The sequence below is a fragment of the Oncorhynchus mykiss genome, chromosome 2 (genome assembly GCF_057628025.1).
Source record: "Oncorhynchus mykiss isolate SJ-2025 chromosome 2, ASM5762802v1, whole genome shotgun sequence".
Classification (NCBI taxonomy): Eukaryota; Metazoa; Chordata; class Actinopteri; order Salmoniformes; family Salmonidae; genus Oncorhynchus; species Oncorhynchus mykiss.
Window position 1 is genome coordinate 14,866,891 of NC_143023.1, and position 25,552 is coordinate 14,892,442.

At 43.1% G+C, this 25,552-nt stretch overlaps 1 protein-coding gene across 2 annotated transcripts in view; it reads left to right on the forward strand.

Annotated features, from left to right (window-relative positions):
* The window catches only part of LOC110535950 (nuclear receptor ROR-gamma-like), a 33,395-nt gene that overhangs the window by 5,100 nt on the left and 2,743 nt on the right, over window positions 1–25,552 (forward strand). Inside the window, exons 2-10 of one of the 2 annotated variants that reach the window (XM_090189966.1) lie at window positions 2,137–2,166; window positions 21,396–21,481; window positions 21,605–21,746; window positions 21,907–22,230; window positions 22,334–22,563; window positions 22,974–23,106; window positions 23,250–23,357; window positions 24,931–25,041; window positions 25,432–25,541. In XM_090189966.1, coding sequence (XP_090046092.1) covers window positions 2,137–2,166; window positions 21,396–21,481; window positions 21,605–21,746; window positions 21,907–22,230; window positions 22,334–22,563; window positions 22,974–23,106; window positions 23,250–23,357; window positions 24,931–25,041; window positions 25,432–25,541 — 1,274 coding nt within the window. Of the gene's footprint in view, window positions 1–2,136; window positions 2,167–7,146; window positions 7,974–21,395; window positions 21,482–21,604; window positions 21,747–21,906; window positions 22,231–22,333; window positions 22,564–22,973; window positions 23,107–23,249; window positions 23,358–24,930; window positions 25,042–25,431; window positions 25,542–25,552 lie in introns of those variants that run through there. The other variant, XM_090189969.1, reaches the window with a different exon arrangement.

Sequence of the window (25,552 nt, forward strand, 5' to 3'; positions counted from 1 at the left end):
GCTCTCACTGGAATCAGATCAGTAACACTTAGGTTTAGGATTTAGTTTAGTTTGGAATCACATGGGTCAGGTGTCACTGCAGCTCTCACTGGAATCAGATCAGTAACACTTAGGTTTAGGATTTAGTTTAGTTTGGAATCACATGGGTCAGGTGTCACTGCAGCTCTCACTGGAATCAGATCAGTAACACTTAGGTTTAGGATTTAGTTTAGTTTGGAATCACATGGGTCAGGTGTCACTGCAGCTCTCACTGGAATCAGATCAGTAACACTTAGGTTTAGGATTTAGTTTAGTTTGGAATCACATGGGTCAGGTGTCACTGCAGCTCTCACTGGAATCAGATCAGTAACACTTAGGTTTAGGATTTAGTTTAGTTTGGAATCACATGAAATTGACTCATGATCCGACAGCATGGCTGACGTTCTTAGTCCACTGAAGGTTGAAAAGCGACTAAAATCCTTACTTTTTGTGTACAATCGCAAACGGCAGTGTGTGTGTGTGTGTGTGTGTGTGTGTGTCTATGCGTTTTCTGAGTCTAGGTGTGCATGTTTTCTGTGTGTGTGTCAAGTGCTCTGCTCTCACCAGACCTCTGTGTTCTGCTTGTGAAGCAAACGTGATTTGATGAGGAAGGGAAACAGAGGGAAGCACACAGCCACAGCAGACCTTCTCTACCCCAGACACAAAGACCCAGGCTACCTCTGCCTCTGTCTGCCTCCACCCAGTGATGCTTATCTCCCCTGCCCTCTCTCAACACACACGCACACACACTAAAAATACACACCTCAGCTTGGAAACAACCCACACACACACATACACACACCCAGTCTAATATGAACTTTCTCACAATTGTGGTCAGAAAGCTAGACTCCCACCTTCCTCCACTATAACTGTGTCTGTCTCTTACTCACCAAGGTGTGTGTGTATAAATGTGTGTGTGTGAGTGTGTCTGCATGTGCCTGAGAGAAAGTTCAAACTTCATCCACACTCTGCTTGTGTCAGCTCCTACTCTCCCAACTGTCTCTTTCTCAAGGCTCTTCCACACCAATTAATTTCATACAACATACACTATAAACACATCAGGCCCTGTGTGCAGAGGCCCAGCATCATCCTGGCATAGACTCAGTCCTCTGTTGTGTCAGAGAGACATAGACTCAGTCCTCTGTTGTGTCAGAGAGACATAGACTCAGTCCATCTCTTTTGTGTCAGAGAGACATAGACTCAGTCCTCCCCTGTTGTGTCATAGAGACATAGATTCAGTCCTCCTCTGTTGTGTCAGAGAGACATAGACTCAGTCCTACGTTGTGTCAGAGAGACATAGACTCAGTCCTCATCTGTTGTGTCATAGAGACATAGATTCAGTCCTCCTCTGTTGTGTCAGAGAGACATAGACTCAGTCCTCCTCTGTTATGTCAGAGAGACATAGACTCAGTCCATAGACTCAGTCCTCCTCAGTTGTGTCAGAGAGACATAGACTCAGTCCTCCTCTGTTGTGTCAGAGAGACATAGACTCAGTTGTGTCAGAGAGACATAGACTCAGTCCTCCTCAGTTGTGTCAGAGAGACATAGACTCAGTCCATAGACTCAGTCCTCCTCAGTTGTGTCAGAGAGACATAGACTCAGTCCTCTTCTGTTGTGTCAGAGAGACATTGACTCAGTCGATAGACTCAGTCCTCCTCTGTTGTGTCAGAGAGACATAGACTCAGTCCTCCTCTGTTATTTTTACATTTGAAATGTAACCTTTATTTAACTAGGCACGTCAGTTAAGAACAAACTATTATTTACAATGACGGCCTGCACCAGCCAAGACCGGACAACATTGGGCCAATTGTGCGCCGCCCTATGGGACTTCCTATCACGGCCGGTTGTGATACTGCCTGGAATCGAACCAGGGTGTCTGTAGTGACGCCTCAAGCACTGAGATGCAGTGCCTTAGACGGCTGCGCCTCTCGGGAGCCCTATTGTTATTGCCAGAGAAACATAGACTCAGTCCTCCTCTGTCAGAGAGACTGAGATGAGCCCAGTTGGGATGATGAGGGACATGGGGCTGAAGCTACAGTAGAGCATTGAACTAAGATGTGAGAGAGGAAGTGTTTCTTGTGTTCAAGCAGAATTTAACTTGTCTTCTCTTTACTACAGGAGACACTGTGTCCAAGAAGACTCATTTGAGTAAGTGTTTGTGTTTGTGTTTGTGTTTGTGTGTGTGTGTGTGTTTGGTTATGTCTCAATATGCCTGTCTGTTCATGCCCATGTGTTATGTGTGTGCTAGTTATATGAGCATGCAGTGTGGTTATGCCAGGATCGCTAGTATTTGCACACATTTGCACCTGTGCTGAAACACACACACACACACACACACACACACACACACACACACACACACACACACACACACACACACACACACACACACACACACACACACACACACACACACACACACACACACACACACACACACACACACAGGTTTCTCTGTGGTGCCAACATCAACATTATAGCTCTGTTATGCACCTGTGGTACTTTGTGTAGACATTATTCTCCTGTTTGCTGGATTTAGGTTTGGAGATAAACTCTATATTGGTATTCTGGCATCTGGATGCAGATGGTGTCAGATAGCATCTCCTTCACATGTGGTGGTGTTTCTGGGCTGTTTCTGCTCCTGACTACAACACACCTGTTAGTTTTGAGTGTAGCGAGAACATTGAAAAATGTCTGGTTGGTTTTCATGATTCTAGTTTTCACTTTGAATAATAATCAGACGGATGATGGAATGTGTATCATCAGAAAGCTCTCTCTTTATTGGCTGTTTCAGATGTCAGTCCATACTCAATTGGCTAGTTAAGCTGTCACTCTGTGCTGTGGCTACAGTCCAATCCTCTTGACGTGTTAGAGAAGTACAGTATATGTCCTTTCTTGCCAATAAAACTTTTTTGTGTTTCAATGTATATTTGAGGGAGATAGACTGGTGGGTCCAGAGAGTGGTTAAGGCTTTGAGGGTGACTAGGTGAGGGGGTTACGCACAACAAAGAATGGGAAAGAAGTACCGTATGAAAAGAGAGAGAGCGAAAGGGGAAAGGCCCTCTGTCTTTCACACGCACTGTGTGACTGACAGAGCGCTTGAGCAGTGACTAGCGGTGACTCTGAGGCCTAACCATGCTGTAGGCGCACTAAGATAGTCACTCAGCAAGAGAAAGGACAGACAGAGAGAGAAGAGAGAGAGAGAGACTAGCGGAGACTCTGAGGCCTAACCATGCTGTAGGCGCACTAAGATAGTCACTCAGCAAGAGAAAGGACAGACAGAGAGAGAAGAGAGAGAGAGAGAGAGAGACTAGCGGAGACTCTGAGGCCTAACCATGCTGTAGGCGCACTAAGATAGTCACTCAGCAAGAGAAAGGACAGACAGAGAGAGAAGAGAGAGAGAGAGAGAGAGAGAGAGAGAGACTAGCGGAGACTCTGAGGCCTAACCATGCTGTAGGCGCACTAAGATAGTCACTCAGCAAGAGAAAGGACAGACAGAGGGAGAAGAGAGAGAGAGAGAGACTAGCGGAGACTCTGAGGCCTAACCATGCTGTAGGCGCACTAAGATAGTCACTCAGCAAGAGAAAGGACAGACAGAGGGAGAAGAGAGAGAGAGAGAGACTAGCGGAGACTCTGAGGCCTAACCATGCTGTAGGCGCACTAAGATAGTCACTCAGCAAGAGAAAGGACAGACAGAGGGAGAAGAGAGAGAGAGACTAGCGGAGACTCTGAGGCCTAACCATGCTGTAGGCGCACTAAGATAGTCACTCAGCAAGAGAAAGGACAGACAGAGGGAGAAGAGAGAGAGAGAGAGAGAGAGAGACTAGCGGAGACTCTGAGGCCTAACCATGCTGTAGGCGCACTAAGATAGTCACTCAGCAAGAGAAAGGACAGACAGAGAGAGAAGAGAGAGAGAGAGAGAGAGAGAGAGAGAGAGACTAGCGGTGACTCTGAGGCCTAACCATGCTGTAGGCGCACTAAGATAGTCACTCAGCAAGAGAAAGGACAGACAGAGGGAGAAGAGAGAGAGAGAGAGACTAGCGGAGACTCTGAGGCCTAACCATGCTGTAGGCGCACTAAGATAGTCACTCAGCAAGAGAAAGGACAGACAGAGAGAGAAGAGAGAGAGAGAGAGAGAGAGAGAGACTAGCGGTGACTCTGAGGCCTAACCATGCTGTAGGCGCACTAAGATAGTCACTCAGCAAGAGAAAGGACAGACAGAGAGAGAAGAGAGAGAGAGAGAGAGAGAGAGAGAGAGAGACTAGCGGTGACTCTGAGGCCTAACCATGCTGTAGGCGCACTAAGATAGTCACTCAGCAAGAGAAAGGACAGACAGAGGGAGAAGAGAGAGAGAGAGAGACTAGCGGAGACTCTGAGGCCTAACCATGCTGTAGGCGCACTAAGATAGTCACTCAGCAAGAGAAAGGACAGACAGAGAGAGAAGAGAGAGAGAGAGAGACTAGCGGAGACTCTGAGGCCTAACCATGCTGTAGGCGCACTAAGATAGTCACTCAGCAAGAGAAAGGACAGACAGAGAGAGAAGAGAGAGAGAGAGAGAGAGAGAGACTAGCGGTGACTCTGAGGCCTAACCATGCTGTAGGCGCACTAAGATAGTCACTCAGCAAGAGAAAGGACAGACAGAGAGAGAAGAGAGAGAGAGAGAGAGAGACTAGCGGTGACTCTGAGGCCTAACCATGCTGTAGGCGCACTAAGATAGTCACTCAGCAAGAGAAAGGACAGACAGAGGGAGAAGAGAGAGAGAGAGAGAGAGAGAGAGAGAGAGACTAGCGGAGACTCTGAGGCCTAACCATGCTGTAGGCGCACTAAGATAGTCACTCAGCAAGAGAAAGGACAGACAAAGAGAGAGAGAGAGAGAGAGAGAGAGACTAGCGGAGACTCTGAGGCCTAACCATGCTGTAGGCGCACTAAGATAGTCACTCAGCAAGAGAAAGGACAGACAGAGAGAAGAGAGAGAGAGAGAGAGACTAGCGGAGACTCTGAGGCCTAACCATGCTGTAGGTGCACTAAGATAGTCACTCAGCAAGAGAAAGGACAGACAGAGATAGGAGAGAGGAAAGAGAGAGAGAGAGAGACTAGCGGAGACTCTGAGGCCTAACCATGCTGTAGGCGCACTAAGATAGTCACTCAGCAAGAGAAAGGACAGACAGAGAGAGAAGAGAGGAGAGAGAGAGAGAGAGAGAGAGAGACTAGCGGTGACTCTGAGGCCTAATCATGCTGTAGGCGCACTAAGATAGTCACTCAGCAAGAGAAAGGACAGACAGAGAGAGAAGAGAGAGAGAGAGAGACTAGCGGAGACTCTGAGCCTAACCATGCTGTAGGCGCACTAAGATAGTCACTCAGCAAGAGAAAGGACAGACAGAGAGAGAAGAGAGAGAGAGAGAGAGAGACTAGCGGAGACTCTGAGGCCTAACCATGCTGTAGGCGCACTAAGATAGTCACTCAGCAAGAGAAAGGACAGACAGAGAGAGAGAGAGAGAGAGAGAGAGAGAGAGAGAGAGACTAGCGGAGACTCTGAGGCCTAACCATGCTGTAGGCGCACTAAGATAGTCACTCAGCAAGAGAAAGGACAGACAGAGGGAGAAGAGAGAGAGAGAGAGACTAGCGGAGACTCTGAGGCCTAACCATGCTGTAGGCGCACTAAGATAGTCACTCAGCAAGAGAAAGGACAGACAGAGGGAGAAGAGAGAGAGAGAGAGACTAGCGGAGACTCTGAGGCCTAACCATGCTGTAGGCGCACTAAGATAGTCACTCAGCAAGAGAAAGGACAGACAGAGGGAGAAGAGAGAGAGAGAGAGACTAGCGGAGACTCTGAGGCCTAACCATGCTGTAGGCGCACTAAGATAGTCACTCAGCAAGCGAAAGGACAGACAGAGGGAGAAGAGAGAGAGAGAGAGAGAGAGAGACTAGCGGAGACTCTGAGGCCTAACCATGCTGTAGGCGCACTAAGATAGTCACTCAGCAAGAGAAAGGACAGACAGAGAGAGAAGAGAGAGAGAGAGAGAGAGAGAGAGAGAGAGACTAGCGGTGACTCTGAGGCCTAACCATGCTGTAGGCGCACTAAGATAGTCACTCAGCAAGAGAAAGGACAGACAGAGGGAGAAGAGAGAGAGAGAGAGACTAGCGGAGACTCTGAGGCCTAACCATGCTGTAGGCGCACTAAGATAGTCACTCAGCAAGAGAAAGGACAGACAGAGAGAGAAGAGAGAGAGAGAGAGAGAGAGAGAGACTAGCGGTGACTCTGAGGCCTAACCATGCTGTAGGCGCACTAAGATAGTCACTCAGCAAGAGAAAGGACAGACAGAGAGAGAAGAGAGAGAGAGAGAGAGAGAGAGAGAGAGAGAGAGACTAGCGGTGACTCTGAGGCCTAACCATGCTGTAGGCGCACTAAGATAGTCACTCAGCAAGAGAAAGGACAGACAGAGGGAGAAGAGAGAGAGAGAGAGACTAGCGGAGACTCTGAGGCCTAACCATGCTGTAGGCGCACTAAGATAGTCACTCAGCAAGAGAAAGGACAGACAGAGAGAGAAGAGAGAGAGAGAGAGACTAGCGGAGACTCTGAGGCCTAACCATGCTGTAGGCGCACTAAGATAGTCACTCAGCAAGAGAAAGGACAGACAGAGAGAGAAGAGAGAGAGAGAGAGAGAGAGAGACTAGCGGTGACTCTGAGGCCTAACCATGCTGTAGGCGCACTAAGATAGTCACTCAGCAAGAGAAAGGACAGACAGAGAGAGAAGAGAGAGAGAGAGAGAGAGACTAGCGGTGACTCTGAGGCCTAACCATGCTGTAGGCGCACTAAGATAGTCACTCAGCAAGAGAAAGGACAGACAGAGGGAGAAGAGAGAGAGAGAGAGAGAGAGAGAGAGAGAGAGACTAGCGGAGACTCTGAGGCCTAACCATGCTGTAGGCGCACTAAGATAGTCACTCAGCAAGAGAAAGGACAGACAAAGAGAGAGAGAGAGAGAGAGAGAGAGACTAGCGGAGACTCTGAGGCCTAACCATGCTGTAGGCGCACTAAGATAGTCACTCAGCAAGAGAAAGGACAGACAGAGAGAAGAGAGAGAGAGAGAGAGACTAGCGGAGACTCTGAGGCCTAACCATGCTGTAGGCGCACTAAGATAGTCACTCAGCAAGAGAAAGGACAGACAGAGATAGGAGAGAGGAAAGAGAGAGAGAGAGAGACTAGCGGAGACTCTGAGGCCTAACCATGCTGTAGGCGCACTAAGATAGTCACTCAGCAAGAGAAAGGACAGACAGAGAGAGAAGAGAGGAGAGAGAGAGAGAGAGAGAGAGAGACTAGCGGTGACTCTGAGGCCTAATCATGCTGTAGGCGCACTAAGATAGTCACTCAGCAAGAGAAAGGACAGACAGAGAGAGAAGAGAGAGAGAGAGAGACTAGCGGAGACTCTGAGCCTAACCATGCTGTAGGCGCACTAAGATAGTCACTCAGCAAGAGAAAGGACAGACAGAGAGAGGAGAGGAGAGGAGAGGAGAGGAGAGGAGAGGAGAGGAGAGAGAGAGAGAGAGAGAGAGAGAGAGAGAGAGAGAGAGAGAGAGAGAGAGAGAGAGAGAGAGAGAGAGAGAGAGAGAGAGAGAGAGAGAGAGAGAGAGAGAGAGAGAGAGAGAGAGAGAGAGAGAGAGAGAGAGAGAGAGAGAGAGAGAGAGACTAGCGGAGACTCTGAGCCTAACCATGCTGTAGGCACACTAAGATAGTCACTCAGCAAGAGAAAGGACAGACAGGGAGAGGAGAAGAGAGAGAGAGAGAGAGAGAGAGAGAGAGAGAGGAAAGAGAGAGAGAGCGAGATCAAGATAGTGACAGTGACAATTTCACAGTGATTGTGAATTGAGGGTGAGGGTGACAACAAGAAAGAGAGAGAGAAATAGAGTTTGTGAAAGAGGGACAAGAAGACTGAGAAGTGGAGTGAAGATGATGCGAGGTAGGAGTGATGGCCTTGATTTAATGTGTGTTACTCGGTACAGTACCGTTTCTCTGTGTGTGTGTGAGAGAGAGAGAGAGAGTGTATACTGTACTGTAGCCTACATTTGAAGTATGTTTGTTTGGCTTTTTTCCGTCCCCCATTCTCCTTCCGTATTCCTCCAACTCTTCAAGTACAGCAACGTATCCGCTCATAGTCATATTCATTTCTAAACTCAAAACATGATCATGTAAATACATTTTCCAGAATGATTATAGTGCACTGTGTTTCAGCCTGTTGGCATGTCCAACATCCTCACCAGACCCTGGTCCTGTTTCTTTCCAAAACCTCCAACAACTTGACTCTGTAGCTGCTCTTCAAGTTTACATTTGACATTTGAGTCATTTAGCAGACGCTCTTATCCAGAGCCACTTACAGGAGCAATCAGGGTTGAGTGTCTTGCTCAAGGGACAGATTTTTCAGGGGGTTCAGGGGTTTGGGGATTTGAACAAGCTAGGCTACCTGCCCCCCCAAGTGCCTGCTTATTTTTGTTCTAGTTCTTCTAGAAGCATAATGGAGTCCGAATAGAACTGTTTCGTCTGATTCTACAGGGCTGTAGCAGTGATATAATGTAACCATTTACTTTGATAATAATGTATATATTTCAAAACATCTTGCACAGCATTATCACTTATTGTAAAAATACACAAGTGATGTAGTTATAAAAATGTCAATGTGGAAGTTGGGCCTAATCAGTCTTCAAAATATTTGATAGTTTTTGTCTAAATATGTAAATGGTTAACTATGACTACTTGTTTAGGTTGTTTTGAAACCAAATGAGGGATCTTTGAAGCGTCTAATTGGTTAGTAAGTCGGCGCTAGGACATTTATGTGTCATTACTGTGGTCATGGATACTGTCCTGATATGACTAAGTATTTTACCTGCTTATGTTTCAAAGACTTAAATTACAGCCACACATTACCATGTTCTCTCACTACCACTCACACAGTCTGTGATGTGACACACGAGAACTACCACTCACACAGTCTGTAATGTAACACACGAGAACTACCACTCACACAGTCTGTAATGTAACACACGAGAACTACCACTCACACAGTCTGTGATGTGACACACGAGAACTACCACTCACACAGTCTGTAATGTGACACACGAGAACTACCACTCACACAGTCTGTGATGTGACACACGAGAACTACCACTCACACAGTCTGTGATGTGACACACGAGAACTACCACTCACACAGTCTGTGATGTGACACACGAGAACTACCACTCACACAGTCTGTAATGTGACACAAGAGAACTACCACTCACACAGTCTGTGATGTGACACAAGAGAACTACCACTCATACAGTCTGTAATGTGACACAAGAGAGAGGAACAGGGACTGTGTAGGAAGACGGGGAGAGAGGGATAGTGAGTTTGACATGAGACCGTACTGTGTTGTGAGATGGTCCTCTTAGAGCATCCTCTGCACCAGTTTCTATTTATGCATCCATATGGCGCTATAGGGACTGTGTAGGCACACACACACACACACACACACACACACACACACACACCGTAGCACAGCTGCCCCTCTGTGGTTGGTGCCTCAGTGTGTGTGTGTGTGGTAGTGTGATATACACTGAGTGTACAAAACATTACCAGGTGAAATCTACCAACCCTTATGTCACTTGTCAAATCCACTTCTATCAGTGTAGATTGATGGGAGGAGACAGGTTAAAGAAGGAGTTTTAAGCCCTAAGACATGGATTGTGTATGTGTGTCATTCAGAGGGCGAATGGGCAAGTTAAAATATTGAATTGCCTTTGAACGGAGTATGGTAATAGGTGCCTGGCGCACCGGTTTGTGTCAAGAACTGCATCACAGTTTCCCGTGTGTATCAAGAATGATCCACCACCCAAAGGACATCCAGACAACTTGGCACAACTTTGGGTAGAATTGGAGTCAATATGGGCCAGCATCCCTGTGGAATGCATTCGACACCTTGTAGAGTCCAGGCCCTGACGAATTGAGGCTGTTCTGAGGGCAAAAGGGGGTGCAACTCAATCTTAGGAAGGTGTTCTGTATGTTTGTACACTCAGTATATATCTCCTGTGTGTTTGTCACTGAATATAACATGATGCAGATGTCATTTCTAATATTACACACACTGGGTTCTAATTTTAATGTCAAGGAAGGAGAGTTTTCACCTTCGCTCCTAAACCCTGTTAGAATAATTAACACAACTGTAGACTGTTTTACAATGATGACATTACTTAAATACAACAGTGAACATTTCTGTATTTCGAATCTTTCATTTTTCTCTGAGAGTGGCCCACCACCATAGCCATATAGGCTTGGTTCAGGCGGCGTTCTCCATTCACAAACAGAGTCTGCTGATGCTTCTGGGGGATTCCTGTTCAGATTGATGTTCTCTTACTTCAAAAGACTTTCCTTACGCTTTTGGGCGTTCAGACAGCTGCACACACATACACACTTCCAAAGAACCTCACTTTACTTCAAAGAGTTGATACCAAAATCTGAAGTAACACATTCACCCCCAAACATGACAAATGAAAGAGAGCAGTCACACAGTCACACGGTCACACACCCATCAACATTACTTGGTTTACCTCACAACTCATTATTGTTCCCCTTGGACTCTGGGGTTCAAAACAGCCTTTCTAAAATGATTATGTTGAAATACGGAAGCTGCCTTTGTTATTGATTGTGAAGATTTCAGTTTTTTTTTTTACTTACGAGAGCTACAGTTCTTCTGACCAGACAGCATGGTATTACTCACAAATGACACTTTCCAAAATAACTATTCAGATGCTCCACTCAAAACAAATTCAGTGTGATGCGTATAATTTATTTTAAGATATAGTCTTCAAGCTTGTCACGTAGAGAATTCTCATGGCAATACTGTAAAAAAAACAGTGTTATTTATCTAGGATTACCTTGCATAAAAATGTTGTTTTACACGATCTCTCAAAGCGCTTTCAATTGTATAGCTTCCGCATCCACTTTCAATATAGCACCCATCTGGGTGATGCACAACTTCCATTTTGAGGCATACTGTCCCCCCCATCAGCTTCACCGCTCAATAACCTACCAATAACAAATACCTTACATTAAATGGGTCTCAAACGGCACAAGAAACTTCAAAATATACATTCAATTAAATGTCTTAAATTCCAGAGATTCCTCTACTAATTAAGTTATATTAGTATTATAAATATGTTATAGCACATTTTTAATTGTAATTAAGAGCATATTAAGGTTAAGTGTGATGGATACATATTTGATATTTACAGCATATATATTTATTAGTCTCAGATGTTTCATTTAAAGTCATTTCATTCTAATTATGATATTTGCTTCTATATTTTGTAATGTTTCATATTTAGGTGTTTCAAATGTGGAATTGATTCATTTATAGCAAATTGTTGAAATCTACCAAGAAGTAAGTAACATTAAGGATCAATAATCACCCTAAATACATTTACATTTATAGCTATTTTATTCTTTGATCATATTTAACAAACATTTCTGATTCCATTTTGAATATTTTTATTGTCATATTTTCATATTCATATGAATAAAAATGATATCATATCAAGTAATTGTTATCTAGACCAACATTTTTTGACAGAAAAACACGAGTTATTTTTGGTTGAAACATGTCAGTGTGCCATCGATTAGATTTGAGATTTTATTTCAAAGTATTCACACAATGTTCCAATGTTATCTCAAGTAAATCTCTTACTCTCTAAGGATAAGCGTATGCCCCGTGTTCTCTTTGTCATGCATCTGTATGTTGGAGGGTGTAATTTAGCGGGGTGTTTCCGGTGGAGGAAAGTTGAGGTTTTTCGTCCGTTTACAGAGCAAAATGCAGAATGCTGACAGGGGACTTTATACAAAGACAAGGGAAAGGTGCTGAATGGCACTCGCTGCTCAGAGATATTCAACCCCTTGTGAAGGCCAATGGACATTTTATATAAAAGGCCCTTTTTTTGTTAGGCTGCATAGCCTCTGATAGTGGCTTTCTACTGCCCTTCTGCATTAGCTCAATGAACGTAGTCGTGGAAACCATCACAACCTCACTGTATTTGATTTGACTCTCTTTATGTATAATACAGGGCCTTCAGAAAGTATTCACACCACATGTTGTTGTGTTACAGCCTAAATTCAAAATGGATTCAAGTAAGATGTTTTGTCACTATCCTACATACAATACCCAATAAAGTCAAAGTGTAATTGTGTTTTTGACATTTTTACAAATTAATTAAAATGAAAAACTGAAGTGTCTTAAGTCAAGTATTCAACCCCTTTGTTATGGCAAGCCTAAATAAGTTAATGAGTACAAATTTGCTTAACAAGTCACATAATAAGTTGCATGGACTCACTCTGTGTACAATAATAGTGTTTAACATGATTTTTGAATGACTACCTCATCTCTGTACCCCGCACGTGTAATTATCTGTAAGGTCCCTCAGACGAGCAGTGAATTTCAAATACAGATTCCACCACAAAGACCAGGAAGGTTTTCTAAGTATTGACTCATGGGTGTGAATACTTACAGTTGAAGTCGGAAGTTTACATACATTTAGGTTGGAGTCATTAAAACTAGTTTTTCAACCGCTCCACAAATTTCTTGTTAACAAACTATATTTTTGCCAAGTCTGTTAGGACATCTACTTTGTGCATGACACAAGTAATTTTTCCAACAATTGTTTACAGACAGATTATTTCACTTATAATTCACTGTATCACAATTCCAGTGGGTCAGAAGTTTACATACGCTAAGTTGACTGTGCCTTTAAACAGCTTGGAAAAGTCCAGAAAATGATGTCAGGGCTTTAGAAGCTTCTGATCGGCTAATTTACATAATTTGAGTCAATTGGAGGTGTACCTGTGGATGTATTTCAAGGCCTACCTTCAAACTCAGTGCCTCTTTGCTTGACATCATGGGAAAATCAAAAGAAATCAACCAAGACCTCAGAAAAAATTGTAGACCTCCACAAGTCTGGTTCATCCTTGGGAGCAATTTCCAAATGCCTGAAGGTACCACGTTCATCTGTACAAACAATAGTATGCAAGTATAAATACCATGGGACCACGCAGCCACTTCACGAAATAGATGGCATCATGAGCAAGTAAAATTATGTGGATATATTGAGGCAACATCTCAAGACATCAGTCAGGAAGTTAAAGCTTGGTCACAGATGGTTCTTCCAAATGGACAATGACCCCAAGCATACTTCCAAAGTTGTGGCAAAATGGCTTAAAGTCAAGGTATTGGAGTGGCCATCACAAAGCCCTGACCTCAATCCTATAGAAAATTTGTGGGCAGAACTGAAAAAGTGTGTGCGAGCAAGGAGGCCTACAAACCTGACCCAGTTACACCAGCTCTGTCAGGAGGAATGGGCCAAAATTTACCCAACTTATTGTGGGACGCTTGTGGAAGGCTACCTGAAACGTTTGACCAAAGTTAAACAATTTAAAGGCAATGCTACCAAATACTAATTGAGTGTATGTAAACTTCTGACCCACTGGGAATGTGATGAAAGAAAGGAAAGCTGAAATAAATCATTCTCTCTACTATTATTCTGGTATTTCACATTCTTAAAATGAAGTGGTGATCCTAACTGACCTAAGACAGGGAATTTTTACTAGGATTAAATGTCATGAAGTTTGAAAAACTGAGTTTAAATGTATTTGGCTAAGGTGTATGTAAACTTCCGACTTCAACTAGAAATGAGATATTTCTGTATTGCATTTCCCCCAAAATTGCTAGAATTTCTAAAAACATATTTTCACGTTGTCAAGATGGGATATTGTGTGTCGATGTGTGAAAATAAATTATATTTAATCCATTTTGAATTTAGGTTGTAACACAACCAAATGTGGAATAAGTCAAGGGTTATGAATGTATTTATTTTTTATTTAACCTTTATTTAACCTTTTATTTAAGTCAGTTTTGAACAAATTCTTATTTACAATGATGGCCTACCAAACGACAAAAGGCCTCCTACAGGGATGGAGGATTAAAAATCAGAAATAAATTTAGGACAAAACACACATCACAACAAGAGAGACACCACAACACTACATAAAGAGAGACCCAAGGCAGCAACACATGACAACAACATGGTAGCAGCACAAAACAAACACAAAATCGCTGAAGTTGGAGACTTTAATCTCCCTCACCAACTTTAAACATCAGCTGTCTGAGCAGCTAACCGATCGCTGCAGCTGTACATAGTCCATCGGTATATAGCCCACCCAATTTACCTACCTCATCCCTATACTGTTTTTATTTTATTTACCTTTCTGCTCTTTTGCACACCAGTATCTCTACCTGCACATGACCATCTGATCATTTATCACTCCAGTGTTAATCTGCAACATTTTAATTATTCGTCCTACCTCCTCATGCCTTTTGCACACAATGTATATAGATTCTTTTTTCTTTCTACTATGTTATTGACTTGTTTATTGTTTATTGTTTCCATGACTGAGTCTTTGAATGAAGAGATTGAGATAAAACTGTCCAGTTTGAGTGTTTGTTGTAGCTCGTTCCAGTCGCTAGCTGCAGCGAACTGAAAAGAGGAGCGACCCAGGGATGTGTGTGGTTTGGGGACCTTTAACAGAATATGACTGACACGACAGGTGTTGTATGAGGAGGATGAGGGCTGCAGTAGATATCTCAGATAGGGGGGGAGTGAGGCCTAAGAAGGTTTTATAAATAAGCATCAACCAGTGGGTCTTGCGACAGGTAAACAGAGATGACCAGTTTACAGAGGAGTATAGAGTGCAGTGATGTGTCCTTTAAGGAGTATTGGTGGAAAATCTGATGGCAGAATGGTAAAGGACATCTATCCGTTCCAGAGCACCTTTACCTGCCGATCTATAAATGATGTCTCTGTAATCTAGCATGGGTAGGATGGTCATCTGAATCAGGGTTAGTTTGGCAGCTGGGGTGAAAGAGGAGCGATTACGATAGAGGAAACCAAGTCTAGATTTAACTTTAGCCTGCAGCTTTGATATGTGCTGAGAGAAGAAGAGTGCACCGTCTAGACATACTCCAAAGTACTTGTATGTCGGGGCGGCTAATGCAATCCACAATCCAGTTGTAGCCTAGGTGATTTCTGATGCTCATTGACAGAGAGGGAAGATGATGAGGGAGGGGAATAGAGATTATATGTGTATCTGTGGACTAGTGTTGCATAACATTTATCTCTCTAGTGGTGCTATCCCCACTTTCCCTCTCTTCTTACCAGTCACTTCTCTCTCACTCACCGTTACTCTCATCTTCTATTATCTCCCTCTCTCCTTACCAGTCACTTCTCTCTCACTCACTGTTACTCTCATCTTCTATTATCTCCCTCTCTCTTTACCAGTCACGTCTCTCTCACTCACTGTTACTCTCATCTTCTATTATCTCCCTCTCTCCTTACCAGTCACTTCTCTCTCACTCACTGTTACTCTCATCTTCTATTATCTCCCTCTCTCCTTACCAGTCACGTCTCTCTCACTCACTGTTACTCTCATCTTCTATTATCTCTCTCTCTCAACTCTCTCTCCCGCTTTTCTTTCTTAATTTAGATCAGTAATTCCCTCTCTTTTCTGTATCTGACCTATAGCTGGTTTGGCTAAAGAGATCAGGGATGGGATGAGGGGGGACTGAGAACTCAGTGTCAATAGTATCATTTCAGTAACTGTCGAGACCATATCATAATTTACTACACTGAGGGGAGATTGAAAAGTCAAGTAAAGGTTGAGAACAGTAACATGGATCCACCTGCCATCCCTAGACGAGCTGCTGTTTGTTAGTGTGTAGGATGTCCCAGGCCCATAGTGCCGTAGCAGACACTACCATGGTGACTAGTCAGAGGAGACAGACGTGTAAGAGGTCATGTTATATTAGCTAGCTGCCATCGCTCCTCATCCGCTCCAGCAATACCACCACTGGTGCTATCAACAGATGTGAAGGAGGCTGGGTAAATGACGGCACTGATGAAGTTGGAGCCAGGTTAGCTGTTAGCCAGGTTAGCAGTTAGCCAGGTTAGCTGTTAGCCAGGTCAGCAGTTAGCCAGGTTAGCTGTTAGCCAGGTTAGCTGTTAGCCAGGTCAGCAGTTAGCCAGGTTAGCAGTTAGCCAGGATAGCTGTTAGCCAGGTCAGCAGTTAGCCAGGTTGCAGTTAGCCAGGTTAGCTGTTAGCCAGGTCAGCAGTTAGCCAGGTCAGCAGTTAGCCAGGTTAGCTGTTAGCCAGGTTAGCTGTTGAGCTTAACTAGATGGATAGGGCTGCCTGGGGTAGAGATGCCTGTAACAGTTAAAGATAGGGCTGCTGTGCACATCACAGAAGATCACTGACTGGTCTAGGTGATGGAGATCTATAGATATATTTGAGAGAGAGATTTATCTAGAGGCCTGTGGTCTGTGTAGGTGGAGAGATATGAGAATAAAGGACACATAGAGGAAATCGACCAATATCAGCAATGTGGCTTCAGAATAAGATGAAGAAAGAGAATAGAGAGATAGAGGGTGAGTTTGAGAGATAGGGACCGAGATGGAAACACAGTTTGCTGTGGCAGTTGCAAATTATTCGTAAGTGTTTTCAATCATCAATGATCTAATGTGGAGATGAGTCCACATCCCACACCATATGTTGTCTATGGTATTGCTGATCCTCATACAGCCCTGCAGTACATACTGGTCCTCAATCCCAAATGAATGGAAAAGATAGAAGCATACATGTGTGTATGTGCGTCAACAGTGAAAGATTGTGGGTCAGGTTGGTTTCCTGTTGTTTGAGGTTGAGAATCAGAACTGAGAGAGAAAAAAACAGAGACCACTGACACTCTCTCTCTCTCTTTAGCTCTCTCTCTATACAGTTTTGCAGGCAGTCACTCTACATGTTTTATCTACCCACCCATCCATTCTGTCTATCCACTTTCCCATTAACATTCTCACACAATTAGTCAGTTTTCATTAAGTGTTGTTCAGCTGTTTTACTGCACATAGACAATACCATGCATGCAGTCTTTAGGGTTATAGTTTGTTACTCTTTTCAGATGTGCAGTATAGTGTGTATTCTATCAGATGTGCAGTATAGTGTGTATTCTATCAGATGTGCAGTATAGTGTGTATTCTATCAGATGTGCAGTTTAGTGTGTATCATATCAGATGTGCAGTATAGTGTGTATTCTATCAGATGTGCAGTATAGTGTGTATTCTATCAGATGTGCAGTATAGTGTGTATTCTATCAGATGTGCAGTATAGTGTGTATTCTATCAGATGTGCAGTATAGTGTGTATTATATCAGATGTGCAGTATAGTGTGTATTCTATCAGATGTGCAGTATAGTGTGTATTCTATCAGATGTGCAGTTTAGTGTGTATTCTATCAGATGTGCAGTATAGTGTGTATTCTATCAGATGTGCAGTTTAGTGTGTATTCTATCAGATGTGCAGTATAGTGTGTATTATATCAGATGTGCAGTATAGTGTGTATTCTATCAGATGTGCAGTTTAGTGTGTATTCTATCAGATGTGCAGTATAGTGTGTATTATATCAGATGTGCAGTATAGTGTGTATTCTATCAGATGTGCAGTATAGTGTGTATTCTATCAGATGTGCAGTTTAGTGTGTATTCTATCAGATGTGCAGTATAGTGTGTATTCTATCAGATGTGCAGTTTAGTGTGTATTCTATCAGATGTGCAGTATAGTGTGTATTATATCAGATGTGCAGTATAGTGTGTATTCTATCAGATGTGCAGTATAGTGTGTATTATATCAGATGTGCAGTATAGTGTGTATTCTATCAGATGTGCAGTATAGTGTGTATTCTATCAGATGTGCAGTTTAGTGTGTATTCTATTAGATGTGCAGTATAGTGTGTATTCTATCAGATGTGCAGTATAGTGTGTATTCTATCAGATGTGCAGTATAGTGTGTATTATATCAGATGTGCAGTATAGTGTGTATTCTATCAGATGTGCAGTATAGTGTGTATTCTATCAGATGTGCAGTATAGTGTGTATTCTATCAGATGTGCAGTTTAGTGTGTATTCTATCAGATGTGCAGTATAGTGTGTATTCTATCAGATGTGCAGTATAGTGTGTATTCTATCAGATGTGCAGTATAGTGTGTATTATATCAGATGTGCAGTATAGTGTGTATTCTATCAGATGTGCAGTATAGTGTGTATTCTATCAGATGTGCAGTATAGTGTGTATTCTATCAGATGTGCAGTTTAGTGTGTATTCTATCAGATGTGCAGTATAGTGTGTATTCTATCAGATGTGCAGTATAGTGTGTATTATATCAGATGTGCAGTATAGTGTGTATTCTATCAGATGTGCAGTATAGTGTGTATTATATCAGATGTGCAGTATAGTGTGTATTCTATCAGATGTGCAGTTTAGTGTGTATTCTATCAGATGTGCAGTATAGTGTGTATCATATCAGATGTGCAGTATAGTGTGTATTCTATCAGATGTGCAGTTTAGTGTGTATTCTATCAGATGTGCAGTATAGTGTGTATTCTATCAGATGTGCAGTATAGTGTGTATTATATCAGATGTGCAGTATAGTGTGTATTCTATCAGATGTGCAGTATAGTGTGTATTCTATCAGATGTGCAGTATAGTGTGTATTCTATCAGATGTGCAGTATAGTGTGTATTCTATCAGATGTGCAGTATAGTGTGTATTCTATCAGATGTGCAGTATAGTGTGTATTATATCAGATGTGCAGTATAGTGTGTATTCTATCAGATGTGCAGTTTAGTGTGTATTCTATCAGATGTGCAGTATAGTGTGTATTCTATCAGATGTGCAGTATAGTGTGTATTCTATCAGATGTGCAGTATAGTGTGTATTCTATCAGATGTGCAGTATAGTGTGTATTATATCAGATGTGCAGTATAGTGTGTATTCTATCAGATGTGCAGTTTAGTGTGTATTCTATCAGATGTGCAGTATAGTGTGTATTCTATCAGATGTGCAGTATAGTGTGTATTCTATCAGATGTGCAGTATAGTGTGTATTCTATCAGATGTGCAGTATAGTGTGTATTCTATCAGATGTGCAGTATAGTGTGTATTCTATCAGATGTGCAGTATAGTGTGTATTCTATCAGATGTGCAGTATAGTGTGTATTCTATCAGATGTGCAGTATAGTGTGTATTATATCAGATGTGCAGTTTAGTGTGTATTCTATCAGATGTGCAGTTTAGTGTGTATTATATCAGATGTGCAGTATAGTGTGTATTCTATCAGATGTGCAGTATAGTGTGTATTCTATCAGATGTGCAGTATAGTGTGTATTCTATCAGATGTGCAGTATAGTGTGTATTCTATCAGATGTGCAGTTTAGTGTGTATCATATCAGATGTGCAGTTTAGTGTGTATTATATCAGATGTTCAGTTTAGTGTGTATTATATTAGATGTGCAGGGGGTTTCTCAGTTTCACCGCAGACTGCCCTCTCTTACGGCCTCTGGGAGATTCCTGTGGCACCTGAAAAGAGGGCACAAACACTTGACACACTGACACACACATTTCACACAATTAAATGCTGTACTGTAAACACAAGGGATTGTCTCACCGCTTGACAAACTAACTTACACACACCAACACAAAGAAAGACAAACACTCTTCCCGAACTCTAAAATCACGACAGAATAGCGTATTTATTTTCATATGTTCTGAATGTAATAATGTATGATTTGTTGAATGATGAGGAGGGGGGAGGAAGAGGGTGGGGGGTGGGGGGGATGGACATTCCTGACAGTGTCAACCAAGATGAAAGACTCTATTACTGGCAGCACTATCCTTTATGAGACAGATAGAGAGAGAGGGATGGAGAGAGCGAGAGGTGAGATGAAAGAAGGATAGTCAGAGCCAAAGAGAAGCCAGTTAACCACTTGAAAAGACTGAGGTTGACACCTTCACCTCCTCTTCCTCTCTCCATTTGCAAATATTCCCCCTCTACTGTTGTCTCTTCTGTCTGTCGCTGTGTATTTGATGTCATTCGGTTCATTTTTAACAATGTAAGAAATGCTAATGAGAGGAAAACAGAATGTTCATTCTTTCACTCTGATTGCAAAGTTTGATGACAACCAAGCAAACTGTCTCTTTTTAACAAGCCCGTATTATTGTTGCAAAGCTGCGTGTGTGTGTTTGTGTGTGTGTGTGTGTTCATGTGAAGTGTTGTTGATTTGTTAGGGGAATGGTCAAACCTCAGTGGGATAGATATACTGACATACCTGCTGAACACACACAACGCAGGTGTCACGTAATCAGGTGTCACGTACACAGACCAAAAACCCGTTTTCCACTCCATATTTGTGTGGTCAACCAACTTTCTGATTTTGTGTTAATGTTACCTCTCTGCAGTCTAGGTTTCTCTTTCCCCTTCCTGCCCTCAATTCTCTTTACCATCATCTATATTTCACTTTCTCTTCTCCCCTAAGTCTCCCTAAGTCTCCCTAAGTCTCCATAAGTCCCCCTAAGTCTCCCTAAGTCTCCATAAGTCCCCCTAAGTCCCCCTAAGTCCCCCTAAGTCCCCCTAAGTCCCCCTAAGTCTCCCTAAGTCTCCCTAAGTCTCCCTAAGTCTCCATAAGTCCCCCTAAGTCTCCCTAAGTCTCCCTAAGTCTCCCTAAGTCTCCCTAAGTCTCCCTAAGTCTCCCTAAGTCTCCCTAAGTCTCCATAAGTCCCCCTAAGTCCCCCTAAGTCCCCTTAAGTCTCCCTAAGTCTCCCTAAGTCTCCCTAAGTCTCCCTAAGTCTCCCTAAGTCTCCCTAAGTCCCCCTAAGTCTCCATAAGTCTCCATAAGTCTCCATAAGTCTCCATAAGTCTCCATAAGTCTCCATAAGTCTCCATAAGTCTCCATAAGTCTCCCTAAGTCTCCCTAAGTCTCCCTAAGTCTCCCTAAGTCTCCCTAAGTCCCCCTAAGTCTCCCTTATCTCCTTGATAGACAGTTCTGAATGGGCTCACACTGTAGTTCTGAAAGATCTGGGTTTGGACATTGGCTACATTGGCTCTTCTGGCCAACGTAGTCCACAGGTGTTTGTGTTACTGTGAACTGTAATGTGTGTGTTAACTGTATTGTGTTACTGTTAACTGTAATGTGTGTGTGTTAACTGTAATGTGTGTGTTAACTGTATTATGTTACTGTTAACTGTAATGTGTGTGTGTTAACTGTAATGTGTGTGTGTTAACTGTATTGTGTTACTGTTAACTGTAATGTGTGTGTGTTAACTGTAATGTGTGTGTTAACTGTATTATGTTACTGTTAACTGTAATGTGTGTGTGTTAACTGTAATGTGTGTGTGTTAACTGTAATGTGTGTGTTAACTGTATTGTGTTACTGTTAACTGTAATGTGTGTGAACTGTAATGTGTGTGTTATTGTGTGTGTAGCTCAGATTGAGGTGATTCCCTGTAAGATCTGTGGTGATAAATCATCAGGAGTTCACTATGGAGTCATCACCTGCGAGGGCTGCAAGGTGAGACTGCAGCACTACACACCTGATTTCTCTCTGACCAAGCAGACATAACAAACTGTGTGGTCAGATGACTTATTTCCTAGGATTTCATTGGTTATGTCAATGGTCTTCTCTCCCCCTCAGGGTTTTTTCCGGCGTAGCCAGCTGCCGTCCGTGTCCTACTCCTGTTCCAGACAGAGTAACTGTCCTATAGACAGAGCCAGCCGCAACCGTTGCCAGAGCTGCCGACTGCAGAAGTGTGTGACCCAGGGCATGAGCCGGGATGGTGAGACACGCACACACATAAAAAAAGATGTCTCCTGGTAAAGTAAATGTTGAATAAATACACACTTTTAAATCACTATACTTAAAAATATATATTTTATTTAACTTTAAATGAGGGTAATTCAACTCAACTCCACCACAAACTGTTTTTGTTTCCCCAGCGGTGAAGTTTGGTCGGATGTCGAAACGTCAGCGGGAGTCTCTGCGTGCCGAGGTGGAGAGACACCGTCAGCTGCAGCAGCAGCATCTCCAGGCAGAGGCCCAGCCCGCCCTGCCCTACCCCAGCAAGGCATACCGTTTCCGGACACCCCACCTGCTCCAGGCCCCGGCTCCGGCCTACTCCTTCCCTGGAGAGCCAGAGCTGCCACCCTGCCCGACAGATGTGCTCCCCTACCTGGTGTGCTCCCCAGGCGAGTCCCAGGCTCCAGGTCTGGCCTACCAGGGCTCCTGTGTGTCTCCTGGTAGTGGGCACTCAGACGAAAGAGGTAAGGCAGTGGATACATACTGTACACACACTCGAACACATCATCAGACCAGCACTGTTTAATATCTATTAGCCCTTCCTCCTTCTCACTCCGTCTTCTTCAGGGTTCGACTCCCGTCAGCCGTCTCCTGACCAGACGATAGGGATGGGAATTAGACCGTTTGACCCAGAAGACCCCTACTGCCCTTACCGCCCCTCCCTGCTACACATAGAGGAGCTGTGTGACAGTGTCGTGCGGTCCCATAGGGACACCAGTCAGTTCAGACTAGAGGAACTACAGGCTCTGAGATGGAAGTTGTTCAGCAGAGAGGAGATCCATGCCTACCAGAGCAAGGTACTGTACCAACACATCACTGGTCTCTTATAAATCATCAGTCAGTCATCAGTAATAAATAACAGTTTCATTAATAAGTTAAAAGAAGTCTGACCCCTGAAATCAAGTTTTTCATTTTATTTTTTATTTGACCTTTATTTAACTAGTCAGTTAAGAACAAATTCTCATTTTCAATGACGGCCTAGGAACAGATTTTTACCTAGTCAGCTCGGGGACTTGATCTTGCAACCTTTCAGTTACTAGTACAACGCTCTATCCACTAGGCTATCTGCCGCCCCAGATGTGAAGACATCTTGTTTCTCTCTTCTCCTTTTCACCTCTTTTTGGAATTCCCTCTCCCCTCACACCTCTCTTTTTCTCTTGTCTCCCTCCCTCCCTCCCTCCCTCCCTCCCTCCCTCCCTGTCTCCAGTCAGTAGATGAGATGTGGCAGCACTGTGCCGTGAGGCTGACTGAAGCGGTACAGTACGTGGTGGAGTTTGCCAAACGCATCCCAGGGTTCCGTGGGCTTGGACAGAACGACCAGATCACCCTGCTCAAGACTGGTGAGCCGAATCCACCTGTCAATCACTACTTACTACACTGTCCTCTCTCAAGAAAAGTCTTCCTGTAAGAAGTGCACATTGCCATTATTAAACATTCTTGACCCTCTCTCTCTCTCTCTCTCCCCTCCATCTCTCTCTGTCAGGATCGATGGAGGTGGTTCTGGTTAGAATGAGCAGGTGTTTTAACACAGAGAACAGCACCGTCTTCTTCGATGGGAAGTTTGGCAGCACTGAACTTTTCAAGTCTCTGGGTTAGTCCATTGGTTCCTAGTCTTAGCTGTTGAATGGATGCTACAGTGAACTTTTCAAGTCTCTGGGTTAGTCCATTGGTTCCTAGTCTTAGCTGTTGAATGGATGCTACAGTGAACTTTTCAAGTCTCTGGGTTAGTCCATTGGTTCCTAGTCTTAGCTGTTGAATGGATGCTACAGTGAACTTTTCAAGTCTCTGGGTTAGTCCATTGGTTCCTAGTCTTAGCTGTTGAATGGATGCTACAGTGAACTTTTCAAGTCTCTGGGTTAGTCCATTGGTTCCTAGTCTTAGCTGTTGAATGGATGCTACAGTGAACTTTTCAAGTCTCTGGGTTAGTCCATTGGTTCCTAGTCTTAGCTGTTGAATGGATGCTACAGTGAACTTTTCAAGTCTCTGGGTTAGTCCATTGGTTCCTAGTCTTAGCTGTTGAATGGATGCTACAGTGAACTTTTCAAGTCTCTGGGTTAGTCCATTGGTTCCTAGTCTTAGCTGTTGAATGGATGCTACAGTGAACTTTTCAAGTCTCTGGGTTAGTCCATTGGTTCCTAGTCTTAGCTGTTGAATGGATGCTACAGTGAACTTTTCAAGTCTCTGGGTTAGTCCATTGGTTCCTAGTCTTAGCTGTTGAATGGATGCTACAGTGAACTTTTCAAGTCTCTGGGTTAGTCCATTGGTTCCTAGTCTTAGCTGTTGAATGGATGCTACAGTGAACTTTTCAAGTCTCTGGGTTAGTCCATTGGTTCCTAGTCTTAGCTGTTGAATGGATGCTACAGTGAACTTTTCAAGTCTCTGGGTTAGTCCATTGGTTCCTAGTCTTAGCTGTTGAATGGATGCTACAGTGAACTTTTCAAGTCTCTGGGTTAGTCCATTGGTTCCTAGTCTTAGCTGTTGAATGGATGCTACAGTGAACTTTTCAAGTCTCTGGGTTAGTCCATTGGTTCCTAGTCTTAGCTGTTGAATGGATGCTACAGTGCCCTCCATAATTATTAGGAAAGTAAGTATTTTTTATTCTTATGGCTCTTTACTCCAAAAGTTTGGATTTGAAATCAAATCATGACTGACTTAAAAGTGCAGACTGTCCTCTTTAATTTGAGGGTACATAGCACGCCCATTTTAGGGGACCAAAATGATTGGGACGAATTCACATATATGTGTATTAAAATAGTAAAAAGTTAAGTATTTGGTCTCATATTCATAGCACACAATGATTACATCAAGCTTGTGACTCAAAACATTTGTTGGATGCATTTGCTGTTTGTTTTGGTTGTGTTTCAGATTATTTTGTGCCCAATAGAAATGAATGGTAAATGATGCTTTGTGTCATTTTGGAGTCACTTTTATTGTAAAGAATAGAATATGTTTGCTAACACTTCTACGTTAATGTGGAGGCTGTATGATATTTGTGTCTAACCTTCTGAACTTTAACTTCAAATACAAACTTTTGGAGTATAGAGCCAAAATATATTTTTAAATCCTTCACTGTCCCAATAATTACAGAGGACACAATCTCATATTAACTTTTCAATTGCTTCCTAGTCTTAGTGATGCTAACTCTGCTAACTGTGTTGTTCCAGGCTGTGGTGATCTGATGGTGGCGGTGTTTGACTTTGCTCACAGTGTGTGTGCCCTGAGACTGACTGAGCAGCAGATGGCTCTCTTCAGCTCACTGGTGCTCATTAACCCAGGTAAGACACACAAATGCACACACATTCTGTAAAATGATACTGCAGATAATCTTAGTACAATAAAGTTATAGATCAGCAAAGTCATAGATCTGTAAAGTCACAGATCCGTAAAGTCATATATCCATAAAGTCATATATCCATAAAGTCATAGATCCGTAAAGTCATATATCCATAAAGTCATAGATCCATAAAGTCATAGTCATAGATCCGTAAAGTCATAGATCTGTAAAGTCATAGATCTGTAAAGTCATAGATCCGTAAAGTCATAGATCCGTAAAGTCATAGATCTGTAAAATCATAGAACATAATAAGCTGATTAATGGTGTAAAATTATCTATTTTATCTCTTTTAATCTTTTTTTTGTGTGTATTTTTGTTTGTGTGTGTGTAGATCGCCCCTGTCTTGAGGATAGAGGCAGAGTACATAGAATGAGAAGAGACTTGGAGGTATGCCTCAGTCACATGCTACGCAGAGACAACCAGGAGAGTCTTCAGCACAAGGTAACACACAT